General features: G+C 38.0%; 1 protein-coding gene across 2 annotated transcripts in view; it reads left to right on the top strand.

Moving 5' to 3' along the window:
* Positions 1–14,371, top strand: part of EVC (EvC ciliary complex subunit 1) — a 49,548-nt gene that overhangs the window by 10,938 nt on the left and 24,239 nt on the right. For both annotated transcript variants that reach the window (XM_086889216.1, XM_086889217.1), the window contains exons 7-11: positions 1,296–1,433; positions 3,353–3,511; positions 5,110–5,326; positions 8,865–9,013; positions 11,837–11,935. In XM_086889216.1, coding sequence (XP_086745342.1) covers positions 1,296–1,433; positions 3,353–3,511; positions 5,110–5,326; positions 8,865–9,013; positions 11,837–11,935 — 762 coding nt within the window. The remainder of the gene's footprint in view (positions 1–1,295; positions 1,434–3,352; positions 3,512–5,109; positions 5,327–8,864; positions 9,014–11,836; positions 11,936–14,371) is intronic.

Below are 14,371 nucleotides of genomic sequence, written 5' to 3'. Positions count from 1 at the left end.
TATAAGGAATCTTCATAGTTTTACCCTATGATTTATAGAAGAATGCATTATGCCTTAAAGCACTCTTCTGCCTTAAATCCTTAAGTTTAGTATTAAAGCTTATTGTATTTACTAGATGAAAAGTGAGATTAGATATGCAAAATCCTTTTACTGGTGGTCTTCTGGTAATGACTTCAAATTATAAGCAGAGCTAATGTAGAATGGGCATGTTTCCTGATAGAACCTAATCCTCAGTGAAGTTTGATGGTATCAGTGTCCTCATGCTCCTAAGATGCTGCAAGACAAGGACTAAATCTGAATAATTAGATGCAATAATTGCCAGAAAAATCCAGTTGTTAAAGTGCCAGTATGGGGTTTCTATGTCCTATATGATGGAGAGAAAGATCTTGTAAACCTGACTTAGAGGTGGGATATCATACAAGGAACAAGGCTGGTTATGACCACCATGTAGAAGAGATGTTGGCAATAAGCGAAAGTGTTACATGTTTTATTACAGACAGCATTTTCCTCTTTTAATTCTGCATCTGAAAGATTCATGGGATTTTGATGACATGGTTAATGAAGCTTGTCAAACTCTACTTACATTTCTTTAAGGCATAAGGATGTCATGTTAATGCATTGACAGCCAAAAGTGGGTGGTATTAGAAGTCAGTGCTTGCTATGTAAGGCATCTTGCAGCAAAGAAAGAATCACCCTTTTTGGTATCAACTTACTAAGCAATGGTAGCAGACTGGTATTTGTCAGCAACATCAGCTTTCAAAAAAAAAATCACCCTGGTTTCTAAAGGACTGAAAAACTAAGACCTCATGTAATCATGAGCAGCCTCTAAATTGTCCCTTATGAGCATTACAGGTGTGCTCATCCATGTGTGTTCATCCAGCACTCTGCATTATCACCTGGAGCTTTTAAACACAGCATGTACACTCATAGCTGCCATTTAAGATGGGGCACATGCATTAAAATAAAAATATTCCTAGATAGATTCCAGGGGTTATTAATATAAAAGCTCATGAAACAGTTTACTAAAACTTGAATTCAGTACAGGTGGACTACAGTCTTGACTATACTCACATCCTAATGGAAATGTATGTATTTGTATTAAGTTTAGTTCAGAGCTACCATATATATGGAGATTTCCTTGCTTGGTACAGAATGCACATTACCAAGAAACAAAACTTTCTGAACACTCCTGTTCTTCCTTAGCCATGGGCCAGAACTGACATACAGCTTCACTTCCAAATTTAGAAGTTACATTTGTTTTTCTGTTTAACAAATCACTTTATTTTTTCCCCCAGGATTTTGGAGAATTACAGAAACAACTTGACTCCAGACTCCAGAATACTGAAATGTCAGGAGGGCATAATTCAGAGTTCCAGACTCTAGAAGACATAGAAAGGAAGGAAAGGGAGTACTCCGAGCACGTAATAGATAATGTAACTTTCTAATATTTTCTAAAATTTTATTTTAGTGTAACTCTTTTGGTGGGAAGTTCTTTAGTGCAATGGTTTTGATGAGTATTTTATGTGTATAAATATAATACAGTTAGTATTTTATATGTGTACGAGTCCTGAAAATATTTTTACTTCACCCCAGCAAAATATTTTCAACTACCTTTGGGTGTCAATATCTTTTTATAAATAAAACAATTTTTATGTTTATTGTAAAACACTACTGTTTTATCAGCTGAGAAATGTCTGGTGCTTGTCTGATGATAAGATTTATTTCAGGCCTATGTATAGCCTGACTTTTAGGAATGTTATCCTAGCAACTTGATTTTGTCAGTCCCCATAACTGAGTAAGAGACCAATAAGCAACTACAATTTTTTTTCAGCTGAAAGAAGTACTAAGAATATAGTTGCTGGGAAATATTTTAGTATGTTTTGTGCATTTACATTAGCAAAACATTTTTCTTTAGCAGCTTTCCATGTGAGAATATATTTACATTTTTTGATGTGAAAATAGTTTTGATAGCAATCATTTGATTTTCAAAGTAAAGATTTTTTTTTTTTTCTCTGAAGTAGGTTCACTGTGTCAGTATAGCTTTCAGGCTAGAAAACTGGTGGTTAAGAACATTCTATGTATTATTTTCCAGTAAACTGAGTAATATTCTTCTCAGCCCTGTTTTTGAAGCTTGAGCAAATTGACTGCTGATGAAAATGAGAGAGTGATAGCTCTGTGAGTTGCCTGTGCTGATTGACTGTGACACTTCAGCCCTAGACCAAACAGCCCATCACCTCAACCTTGGGCCTTTTTCATACAGGAGTTAATATTTTTTAATGTCTGGTCCTTAAGTGCTTCACTGGGAATTTTCTCATCTTTCTTTTGATTCTCTGAGCCCTTCAATTTCTAGTGGAAGTCCTGGTAACATTGGTAACATCTGTGTCAAGTTTCTTTTTCATTTTAACTTTGCTCAGTGGAAAAATGATTAGAGTTTTCCAGAGTTATTCATGTAAAAATAATTGCTGGCAACTTTGCTGAGCAACATGAGGCATTTCTTCACCAGCAGCAATCATCCTTCGGTGGGTCTGTCACTCTTGTGCCTGCAGCTGCTTTTTATCGTACTGAAAATAATTTCCCTCTACGCAGATTTGTATAGATCAGTACCTTGGACTAATCCAGTCTTCTCCTGAGAATATAAAGGGCTTTTTGCCATACTCACAGATGCCATAATCACATTTTTTTCCAAAACTCATGGATACTTAATAGAAATCTTGGTGATGGATGCATTTTGTACCTTTATGTGTACAAGTAATCCCACAGAGCACAGAATATTGACACTTGTGCACAGTCATGTTTGTGGAATCAGAACCTAAAACTAGGGATTGTCCACATAATAATCCATCAGAATTGGCACATACACTGTGCTGACACTGCATAAAGTACTTAATTCCAGCAAGTGACGTGCTTATGTAGCATCTAGCTGTGATTGTAAAAATGTTGTTTGACTAGAATACCTGCTAAATAAACTTCCCATTATGAAAGGCATGCTGTTTACCTACTAGGTTTTTACCATCAGTACTAAAAACATTATAGGCTCTTACGGATGCAGTATGTGGAGAATTAAAAAATTCTTAGCTAGTTAGAAAGAATGACTACAATTATTTTGAAAGGTCAGGTTTGACCTACTGGTTATGTGCCACCAACAATATATTAAATATACTTATTTTTTAAATATATAAAATATGTAATAGCCTCTATAGCTTTGCAAATTGTTCAATATAACTAATACTGAGAGCTGTCTGTAATCAAGTGACTTGTATTTCAGTAGACTCATATATATTCCTCTTTCTGTAATAAAATACCACTTGATTAATGAGGGAACATGGTTATTTTTTTGATTCATATTCCACAGATGGAAGCCTTCTGGAAGCAGACTGACAAAGCCCAGCAGGACTTTTTGGACCAATCAAAATGCTCAAGTGCCAAAGCAACAAAGATAATGATGGATCTGACTGAGAAGATGATTGCAGTAGAAAGCTTGTTAAGTGAATCTCAAGACTTGCAGGCGATGGTAAAGTAAAAAAAGTAATAAAAGTTGAGACAGATTTAGTCAATCTGAAGAGAAAGAAGTTTGTCAGTGCACAGAGTCTGTCAGTCCTGCCTCAGGAGTGATGTAGACTGCTTAATCCAGTTGTCTCTTTGAGTTTTATTGCAAAGAGCTCAATTTCCATTGCAGTTTAGGAAGACTCACAGGGGGATGAACTCTGTGCATTTGAGTTCTAATTCTCAGAATACCATTTAGGTAGTCATATAAGGAAAAAGTATTATTAATGCAGCTGGTGATTCAGGAGCAAGAGCACTAGATCTAATTGATCTATACTGTGGGCATTACTAAATTTCTTTTTCTTTCAAAATATTTATTCCACTTTGACTAGACAAATCCTAATTTAAATTTGAGGATGATTCTGTGTGTTTAGTGACTTCAATTGGAATTGAAAATTCTCATCAGCTCGTAGTGATATGGTCTGAGGAGGGAAGACTGTTCATAAATGCACCAGCACTATGCTTTAAGTTGTGTTAAATCTAACAGATCTTCTATTGTTTTTTGCACAAGAGAGTGCAAAACTGAAAACACTAGAAGAGTTGCATGTAATTTATAGATTAACATACAATTGTAATCACTGCATTTATTAGTAATTTGGTGTATAAACAGATACAGTAATTATTAGCTTGTTAATTTTGCATTGCAGCAGCTAAGTAGACTGAGGTGGCCAGATATGAAAAAAGTCTTTGCTGTTTATCACACTTGACCCAAACTGGGCTGCTGTACAGTAAGTTCCTTCAGATGGGCAGACTGCAGATAAGATATCTGGATACAGATACAGGAGACATTCTTGCCCGAAGTCACTACTGTGATGATGTTGAAATCTCATTGCAGAGGTCATTGTAGGTACATCTCTATTAATTACAGTAGGTTAGAGAATCAGACAATCATTTGTTTTGGAAAGGACCCTTGAGATCGAATCCAGCTGTTAATTTGGCACAGCATTGTCAAACTCTTTCTAACCTTGCAGCATTGTTTAAATCAGCTGCACTTTCACCCAGGAAATCTTTCCCTACTGTGATCATGGGCTGCTTCTTTAATAGTGCATTGAAAGCTGCTAGGCCGTAGGCAATTATACTAATTTTTAGTGTATGTACTGAAGCCTGTCTGACCATATATTTGAAGGAATCCCAGCATTATCAGAATCAGGTATATGTCTTCATTTCAAAATGAAGACCTATGCTGATCAGCCATATAGTATCTTAAAAAGAGGTCTAGGACTTCCATGTTGTCTTCTGTCCATTTATCTTTGAGTATTTAAGTTTGTTCTACAAGGGTGTTGTTATCTTTTCCAGACTTAATGTCTTCTTTACAGTTACAAATAATGAAAAACACCAATAGTTTTAGATTAGCTCTTGCAACTGAACATGCATGAACATGTAAACCTACTGCTAGCCTGCACTGATCAAGACTTTCATAAGTATTTAAGTACATGAAGATGGTTATTCACATGGTTTTGAAGCCTCAGTGTTTCCTTCATGGTTTGGGAATCAGTAGTTCAATGAAAGGAAAGCACAGCCAGAGACATATTCTTGGTTTCTAAACAGAAATTTTTTTTGGTTTAGGACATTCAGGAAAGGTTATTCAACTGGGAGCTAATGGTGAAAATGATCGATTCACTGAAGTCCTCTATACCAGAAGAGTGTAAGGGTAGATTAAATACTGTGTCAAATATTCTGGACCACTTAACTGTAAAGAATAATCTTTCAGTCCGACAAAAGGAAGAGCTTCTAACAGATCTGCACAAGGCCTTCTGGGAGCAGCTGGCACATTACAGTAATGGTGAGTACTTAGACTACAGCTTATGACTTACATGGGTTCTCATTGTTTCAAAGAGTAAAAAAAATTACAGCTTCAGCCATAGATATACGTATATATGTTTTAAAAAGATGCTAATGAATGGACCAGGATCAGTTTTATTCTGGAGGATATATGCTTGGAATGGGAACTTTGACTTTAGGCCTTTTATGTGTTGTTCCAAATATTACTAGGTACTTTATAGTTCATATAATCTGATTCCATTATTTTGAATATAGAAGAAGAATCACACTTGGTACAAGTATTTGTGATATTTCTCCATTTACTGTTCACATACTGGTGATACTGGATGATGTAAGACATTGTCTTAGGATTTCTCACTGCCATGTAAAGCCAGAAGCAGTTGTGCTACCACTCTTCTGAAAAGATAATGTTAAAGCTTATGATCCTCCTATAAATCTCTCTTATGTCAGACTAAAATACTTTTAAAAGGAAGCTTTTTCCTCTTCCTTTTACACCTCTTCATATTGCCTGTCTGAAAAGTACATGGTTATAATTAAGTCTACACTGACTGCCCCTCTGATTTAAGATTCTCCCTGTGTCATTTTGTATGTTACCTAATGTGGAGAAATGTAGCCCCAGGTTCTCTGATAGGTGATGTTTCAGGGCTCAGTGCTTCCCATTAGCACTCACAGAAAATTATGGTAAACATTTAGCCCGAAGGAAAATAATGAGAACTATTTCAACACAATTTCCACAACCATTTCTGTTACTTTTGGACACATTTAAAGAAAATTGTCATAGCAAAATGGCACTAGGTTTAGAGTTCAGTGAACTGAATAGTCAGAATGAATGCAGTCTTGTTGCAGTATGTTCTTGCTGCAGTGCTGCTGACTCACTTTGGGCTTTGTGGTAATAATTTGTGCCTAATCTCACAGTCATAAATTCACAGAATCACAAAATGGTTAAGGTTGAAAGAACTTCTGGAGGTTGTGTGGTCCACCCTGTCTGCTCAAGCAGGCTGAGCTGTTGGTTGCCAGGATTGTGTTCAGCTTCTGTCTCCAAGAATGGAGACTCCACCTGGGCTGCCTGTTCCAGTGCTCAGTCATCCTCATGGTAAAAGGAATCTCCTGTGTTTCAGTTTCTGGCAACTGCCTCTGTCCTTCTGTTGGGCACAACAGAAAAAAGTGTCTCTATCTTCTTTGTACCCACTCTCCAGGTGTTTATATACATGCTCAGATAGCCCCTGAGCCTGCTTTTCTCCAGGCTGAATAGGCCCAGCTCTCAGCTTTCTCTCATAGAAGACATGCTCCAGTCCATTCATTATTGTGGCCCTCTGTTGAATTCTCTTCAGTATCCCCATGTCTCTCTTGTACTTGGCTGTGGAGTCCAGAACTGGACACAGCACTCCAGGTGTGGCCTAACCAGAGCTGAATGGAGGGAAAGGATCCCCTTCCTCTACCTGCTGGATTATGTTCAGCCTGTTGTCCACCAGAACACTCGGGTCCTTTCCTGCCAAGCTCCTTTCCAGCTGGGCAGTCCCCAGCATGTGCTTGTGCCTGGGGCAGTTCTTCCCCAGGTGCAGCACTTTGCACTTCCCATTGTTAAACTTCAGGAGATTTGCATCAGCTCATTTCTCCAGCTTGTCAAGTGCCCTATGAATGGAAGTACAGGCATGTACTGAATGCTTTCAGCCACTCCTCCCATTTTTTGTGACCTCTGCAGACTTGCTGAATTTGCACTCTGCCCCATCATCCAGGGTTTTAATGAAGCTTCTGAGCAGGATCATACTCAGTATTGACCCCTGGGGTATACCAGTAGGTACTGGCTTCCAGGTGGACTTTGAGCAAGTTTTCAGTCCATCTCACTGTCTGCTCATCCATCCTCTTCCCGGTAAGGATCTGTCAGGAGACTGCATCAAAAACCTACCTGAAGGTAGCCAATATCCACCACTCTCCTATCATCTACTGAGCCAGTTATTTCAGCACAGAAAGTGCTGCAGACTTGCTCTTCCTTCAGAGCATCTAGCTGTGTGAACAGTTTGCTGATATTCACAAATACATGTATATTATGATATAGTTTCTTTCATGGATGTTAGCTTCTAAAGCTGTCTATGCCTAGTTTTTGCATAGGTTCAGCCACTAACATTCTTTAAGCATAAATGGGTGTCTCTGGTGATTTTTCCTTTTTGTCAATTTTCACCTGTTCCAAAGCAAAAATATTTCTATCAAGGCCTTTATTTTATGCCAAGTAGGTGCTTATAGTTATATATAGCTATATATTATACTTGGTATACATCCTGTGCAGAAGGACATTATCAAGCTCCTGGTTTTAGATAGAAATGAAAAGTACTTTAGGAAAAAATATCTGGAGTGCAGTATTTATTTCAGTAGAGTCTTATGTTGGTTGACCTTTCTTATGAGCTCCTAAATACAAAAGGTAAACTGTACCTATAATTCACAGAGCACAAAATCAGCAAGACTATGTTTCTAGGATACAAAACAAGGAAGTAGTAAAGAATCAATAGTTTAAAAGTAGAACACTGCTATGTTTATTTGAGTGATATTTTCATTGCAAGCTTTCCTGTACTTTTGGTGCATTTTCAATGTTCTGTCAGTGCATCATCAGCCTGTGGATAAGCACAATAAATTAGCATGGAGAATAAATAAGATTCTTGGTGCTGCAGTACTGTGCTCCTTTTGTTTCTCTACAAAGTAATCTCTCGTAAAGTTAAAGCAGCTTGATGTAGTGGCAGAGCAGCAGCCATGGGTAACTAACTGTTCTTTTGCATTCCCCTTTAGCTGCTTGTGTCAGGAGTGAAGTACTGCTCTTGAGCAGGGCAGCTGGATGAAATGAGTAAAATTCTTCTTATGTGGACAGGCAATGAGACATGAAGTGTCAGAGCATTTAAAGCACCGATCACATTCAGCAGCCCAGGATGCAGATAGACTCATGAATTTCTGTATCACTTGGAGCTACAGGGGGAATGAAGGGGGGAGGAATTTAGTCCAAAATAGTTCACATTACTAGCACAAAATTGGAGGGACCTTGACAACTTTTACTGCAGGTTCTTGGATGAGTCACTTTAGAAGTCTGGTATGTATGGCTGCGTGCCAGTTCAAGCTAATCTGAACTAGCAGTGCTTTAGACCTTTTCTCCCCACCATATGTTACTGTCTCTGTCCTTGCAGCAACATTTGTATAACTGCAATTAGGTAATGAGCCACTTACCGACCTTCCTGAAGCAGGAGGGGGAAGTTTGGGGAATCTGTTTCTTGAACTAACATGCTGCCTTTGTATAAACAACAGCACCAGTGAGAGAGGGAGGGTGCAGGATGGTAGCAGTCCAAAAACCCAATAGCTTTAAGTGCCATGTAACAGTCTAGAAGTTCACATCTAAAAAGGCCATCAAGGTAAGAAGCAAATTTCAAATCCTGCATGGTGATTACTTGTCTATTTCACTCACTAACAGATTTCCGTGAGCTTATGTTGTGTGACAGTAGCAGATGCTGCTTTCTCCCCGTGGAGTTGTGGTGCCTAATTGTTTGTGGTTTATGTTCCAGAATGCATGCAACAAAGTAAAGACCTGATCTTGAAACGACTGGAGTGCCGTGCAAAGAAGAAGGAAGAGTTCAGACGTAGACAGGAAGATGAACAAGAAAGTCTCCTTAACAAAACTTTTCTTTCTGAAGATGTTCATAATTTTCTCAAGGTGAACAAGTAAAAGCTTATTTTCCCTGTTCCATTAGTTTTTAAAAGGTCAAATGTATTTCAGATTTCTGCCAGTTCCATAAAATTGGGAATTTTGTGTCTTCATGAGAGTCATGTGCAGTAGCACAGGTAGACAGGGTCAGAATCCCTGTTGCCATGGCTTTTCCTGCAGTTGGTGTTGTTGCATTGGAACAGAATGCCAGTGGGGTTAATGCAAAATTGCATGTTTTGTAGAAAGCATCTTTTATTAGATACTGTGTGATTGCTTCAAGACAGGAAATATCTGGAGGAAAGTGTCCGGCCTGCATTACAGAAGAAAACAGTCTGCACTGATCTAACTGCTTTTCTATGAGTGGGGTTACTGAGGCTCAAAAGGCTTAACAAATTTCAGAGAAATAGAGGAAAAACTAATTACGATCTCTGGCAGGATGCCTTAGAGAAGGTTTGCAGTTGATAATTTAATATGGTATACAATGGCCACTGTAATGTTTTCATGGTCATATTTTCTATAGAGATTTGTTATTATTGTTCCAAATGAATGTATAAAATCAGAGTTCTTAACAGGAAATGCTGAGAGCTGCAAAATACAAGTAACTGCTGAGAACTGCAAACCCAAGTTATTAAGAATTAAAAAAAATTAATTCTCAATTTTCGTCAGAAGAAATAATTTAAGGTGCAAGTGGTTACATTCAGTGGCATTAAAATATATTAATGAAATCTAATATAGATAAAACTACTAACATCTATCTATCTAACATAGATAAAACTACCATATGAGAAGACCCAGATTCCAGCTGCAGCAAACTGCCAAAACTTACTGATCTTAACACTGCAACTTTGCACCATGGGGCCATATTCTTTAATTATATTGTATGAATTGGATAATGCAGTTACTGTTTCTGTATGCACACCTGTCTGGTAACACCTCACTTAAAAACAAGTATAGCACTTTATACATCTTTGGCTTTTCATAACTTGAGACAAATAATTTTGTCACACATTTTTGTAGCCAGTATGCACTTGTGAATGTATTTTCCTTCTACACATCATTGGACACTCTTGGACACATCCTAGACTCATTGAACAAACCTTAAAATTTTTGCATTTAGACCCCTTCCCTACAAAGGTAGAGCCACACAGGTTTGTGCAAGAGATGCTCTATTCTGTACACCTTATGAGCAGATCATTAGTCTAGAGTTTAACTAATCCTACTCAACAGCTTTCTGACAGGCTGAGCAGGGAGAGGCAACTTGCACTTCATGCTGTAGGACAGAACACAGCTGAGTTTTAGGATTATGAAATGTCTGTGTACAAATTACAAAAGTCAGAAATGTAAAAATGTAAGCCTTTCTGCTGCACAGTGGGAGAGTCTTTTGTCCCAGAACAGATGGGGTCTTAAGTGCAGAAACTCTTCAAAGAATAAGAAAAATTTGTACCTGCAGCTCCCATGGTTTGACTTAAATAGTCCAGTAATTATTTTGTGAGAACAATCCCCTTGGCACTGAGGATCTATTTTAAGTTTGTTACATTATTTCACAGCCAGCCCAACTATAAAGGAATTGATTCCAAAGCCTCACCATGAGCCCAGAGCTGTACCCATCAAAAACACTTCTATTCTCTGCTTTTCCCCCTTCACCTCATCAAGAGGTTTATACCACTGTGGTAGCAGCCTTGCCAGTAACTGACCTTTCTGCTGAATTTTAAGTGGTTGCCAATTATGATGGTGGATTTTGCAATAAACTTCATTCACATCAGATTGTCCTGAACACAAGTAGGGTGGTAATGATTGAGTTGCTGCAGAACTGATTTTTTTATAAGACAGAATGAGATATATAGTAAAGGTTAGAGTTTCTGTATCATTCCTTCTCCTTCATCTGTGTTGCCATGTTGGAAAAGGAGAATTTTAATTTTGTCTTTTACAGGCAAAGAATACAGGAATGATCAATGAAGAACACAAACCATAAAGTGTCAGATACAGTAATCCAGTCTGGTTCTGCCTACCCACGGTGAACATAAAAGTTATAGCAGTTAATTTGTCAAATTCTGTCATAAAGTATGACTCCATAAGATCTGTGAACTTTTAAGTCTACCTGTACAAGAGAGATGAAATGTTTATGGACACTTTGGTACTCTTTAGGAGAGCTCTATTGACATACCTAATGAAGAAAGCCATATTTACCGTGGGAGTGGAAGGGAGCACTTGGCAGATTAAATTAAAATATGGAATATTTATGTACAACACTGTTCATTAATCTGTAGATTGAGGTAGTCTTTGTCTGTGAAATATAACCTTCCATGAACCTGCCAATACATCCACAGTCACAGTCCTCACTTGGAGAAAAAAATTGTATTCCTTTTAAGACTGTGACCAAGGACAAGTCAGGACCACATCCTTTTAGGAAACACCATAGGGCATGGTGACCAACCCCTGTCCAAAAGCCCTGTACAGTGTGATACAGCTGAAACTCAGTTGTCTCATCATGATGTCAGATGGCTCTTCTGCACCTCATAGTAATGGCTATGATGTAGTGATATTCATACACTGGAAAGCAGGTTTCAAATTAGATCATTTCACATGTTTTGTAGATGTATGTACATATCATTTAACCTCATATTCCTGAGGCTAAGGAATTTTATACTCAAGACTGGATAAGCTCAAATTAAGGTGGTAAGGCAAGTTTAATTTCCCTCTGAGTCATGGTTCCAGGTAAATAATTACTGTTGTAGTGATACAAGGGAAGAGCATCAAGGAAGCAAAGGGAAGGATCACAAGAAACTTTTAAGATCTTTTCAGCTATTTACCTACTTACCATGTTTCTTTTAGGCTTACCATGAGCTGATGGAGAAACACTGGCAAGCACAGTGGGATCTGGAGGAAGAGGATGACTGTGAGAGCGCAGAGGCTGTTGCTGATCTGTACAAGGTGCCACTTCTAGTGATAAATGTCATTTGCTACATTAATTTTGAAGTTCGCCTAATGCCACTACAGTGTCAGGCCTTGGGGAAGATTGGGGAATTGCAGGAAGAATCACCTCCAGGAATCACAGTTCCAGAAAGCTAGGCTGACAAAGCAGAAGATGAAGGCAGGACAGTCTTCCATATTAGCTTGCCTTTTACATTATCTTCCCAAAGTACTATGTTTCCTAACCTCATATTAGTCAGAAAATGCCTGCATGGTCTGCCCAGGTGGCTGACAAGGTTGCAGTAATTTTGAGATCATACAAGGTCTATCATTACTATCAGGAGGAAGATTTAATTTCTGTTTATATATATGTGTGTGTATATATATATATCTGTAATTATCTCTTCTGCACCATTGCTGGATGATAGTATTCTAAGTGGACTTCACTACATCTTCAAATACAGTCTTTTTATTTATTTCTCACAGAGAATTTTTTTTACTCTACTTAGTTCCCTGAAATAGGTTCAGATCTTGGGTGTAAATAATATTTGTACATTTATTTTTTGTTATTGATTTGGAAAATTCTAGGTGCTTCATGCTTTTTGCATCATCTTTAGTTATTTCCTGTCTATGCAAAAAAATATGATAACATGATCTATCTGGTGAAGCCCAAAACCATAGTCAGTAGTGAACTTTAATTAGGCTGGAACTAATCACTTTCAGCTCAACAGGATCCTTGTCATGATTAATTATGACCAGATTAGGATGTTGTAGAAACTTGTGGTCCCTATCACATAAGGATAATATACCCGTACGATCTTAATTAGCAGTAGTCCACATGCACTTTCTCAAATTCATTTGATAAAAAAAATAAAGCCACTCTATTTAGAACAAATAATTTTTCCATGGTTTTATGTAATAGTGTGAGCAGCAGACAATTTGAGAAAAATTACTGCTTTGGAGAAAGGAAAGGTTTGCTTGGAAGGATATACCAATGAATCAGAGTAGATTAAATGTGCAAAGCCATGTAATATAAGAAAAGTCAACATGTTTGCTGATATTACTGTACTCAGTACATCATCCATAGTTGCTAACTTCTCCATCCCCTTTCTCAATTCATGTGAAGTCTTGAGACTAAACCAATTTTTTTTTTTTATCCTACACAGTTCCACCTTATTTGTGAAATAACATTCCTTTCCTTTATTGTGTACTCTGCTTTAGTAACAGTAAGAACAGACTGAAAATCCTATTTCTCTCAATACTAAGCTAAGTTTTCTTTCTCACTAAAGAAAAATTGGTTTGGGTAAATTAAATTTTTCTAGAATTGCCCGGTTGCCAGGAGAACTGCACAAACTTGAACTCTGCCAGCTCACCCAGCTCTAGGCCATTATATTCCATATTACATCTGCTCTCCTATGACTAGATGCAAACACTGCTAGACATGAAAAACTTCAAGTACTGTGATCCAACTGGCATCTGTTAAATGAGGGTCCACAAATCTTAATTTCCACCTTTTTTTCTCTGATAAAACATTTTTACTGTGATATTTAATAAAATGAACAACTGCACTTTCTCCCCTTAACCCCAAATACAGTTTCTATGAACTGTTTTAGGAGAGGAGGCTGCTTTTGAATATACCTTGTAAGCTAGAAAGAAGAGGTAATGCAAATGAGCATAGCCCTGCTGAAGGTAAATGGAGCTGTTCTGACTTCTACAGATGAGGACAGTGCAGTGGTTTTCCATAACCAGGGCCATAAAAACAAAAGTAGACTTGCTGTTAAAGGAAGGAGGTGCACATCACAAGCACAATGCCTTTGCTTCTCCCCCTGCTCCAGCACACATCCAGAGCAGAAGTGCAGGATGTACAAGCACAAATCTTTCCCTGGTCAGCAGAACTTCACCTCTTCATTTAGTTGCTCCAGGTTTGTCATAGGAAGAAGCTGCTGCTACTAATGGGGCAGGCAAGGTAGCAGTGGGAAGATGACAGGGATTTGAGATCTTCCACAGTGCAGTTGTGTGACTGCAGATCAAGTAGACTTAAACAAGCAGGCATTAACCAGCTGGGTACCAGCAAGCCTCACATGGCAGCAGTCAGCTCTGTACTACACCACCTGTGTTTTGACTGTAGTCCTTTTTAGAACCACCTAGTTTGGGCACTTCTGTAAGCACTGCAAAGCTTGATGTTGTTGTTCTGGAAGATCAGCGCTCTCTGAAGCTCAACTGATAGTCACTTGCCTTGCAAGTGAAGAAGCTGAAACATGATCTCAATGAAAAAGGTGATACTAAAATATAAAGAAGAGGTCATCATGTGACTGAACAGGGAACCAGTGAGTGTTCTGGGGACAGAAGAAAAAGTGTCACTAACCTGTAAGTGCCACTCCCTTGTGCAAGATCTTTAGCTTGTTCTCACTCTTCTTCTAAGCCTTTATCAAATTTTTATGCCTTTTCCATTTTTTA

This window comes from Cyanistes caeruleus, chromosome 5, assembly GCF_971803275.1.
Source record: "Cyanistes caeruleus chromosome 5, bCyaCae1.hap1.1, whole genome shotgun sequence".
Classification (NCBI taxonomy): Eukaryota; Metazoa; Chordata; class Aves; order Passeriformes; family Paridae; genus Cyanistes; species Cyanistes caeruleus.
Note: the sequence above shows the minus strand (reverse complement) of the source record. Positions and strands in the feature narration are given on the sequence as shown.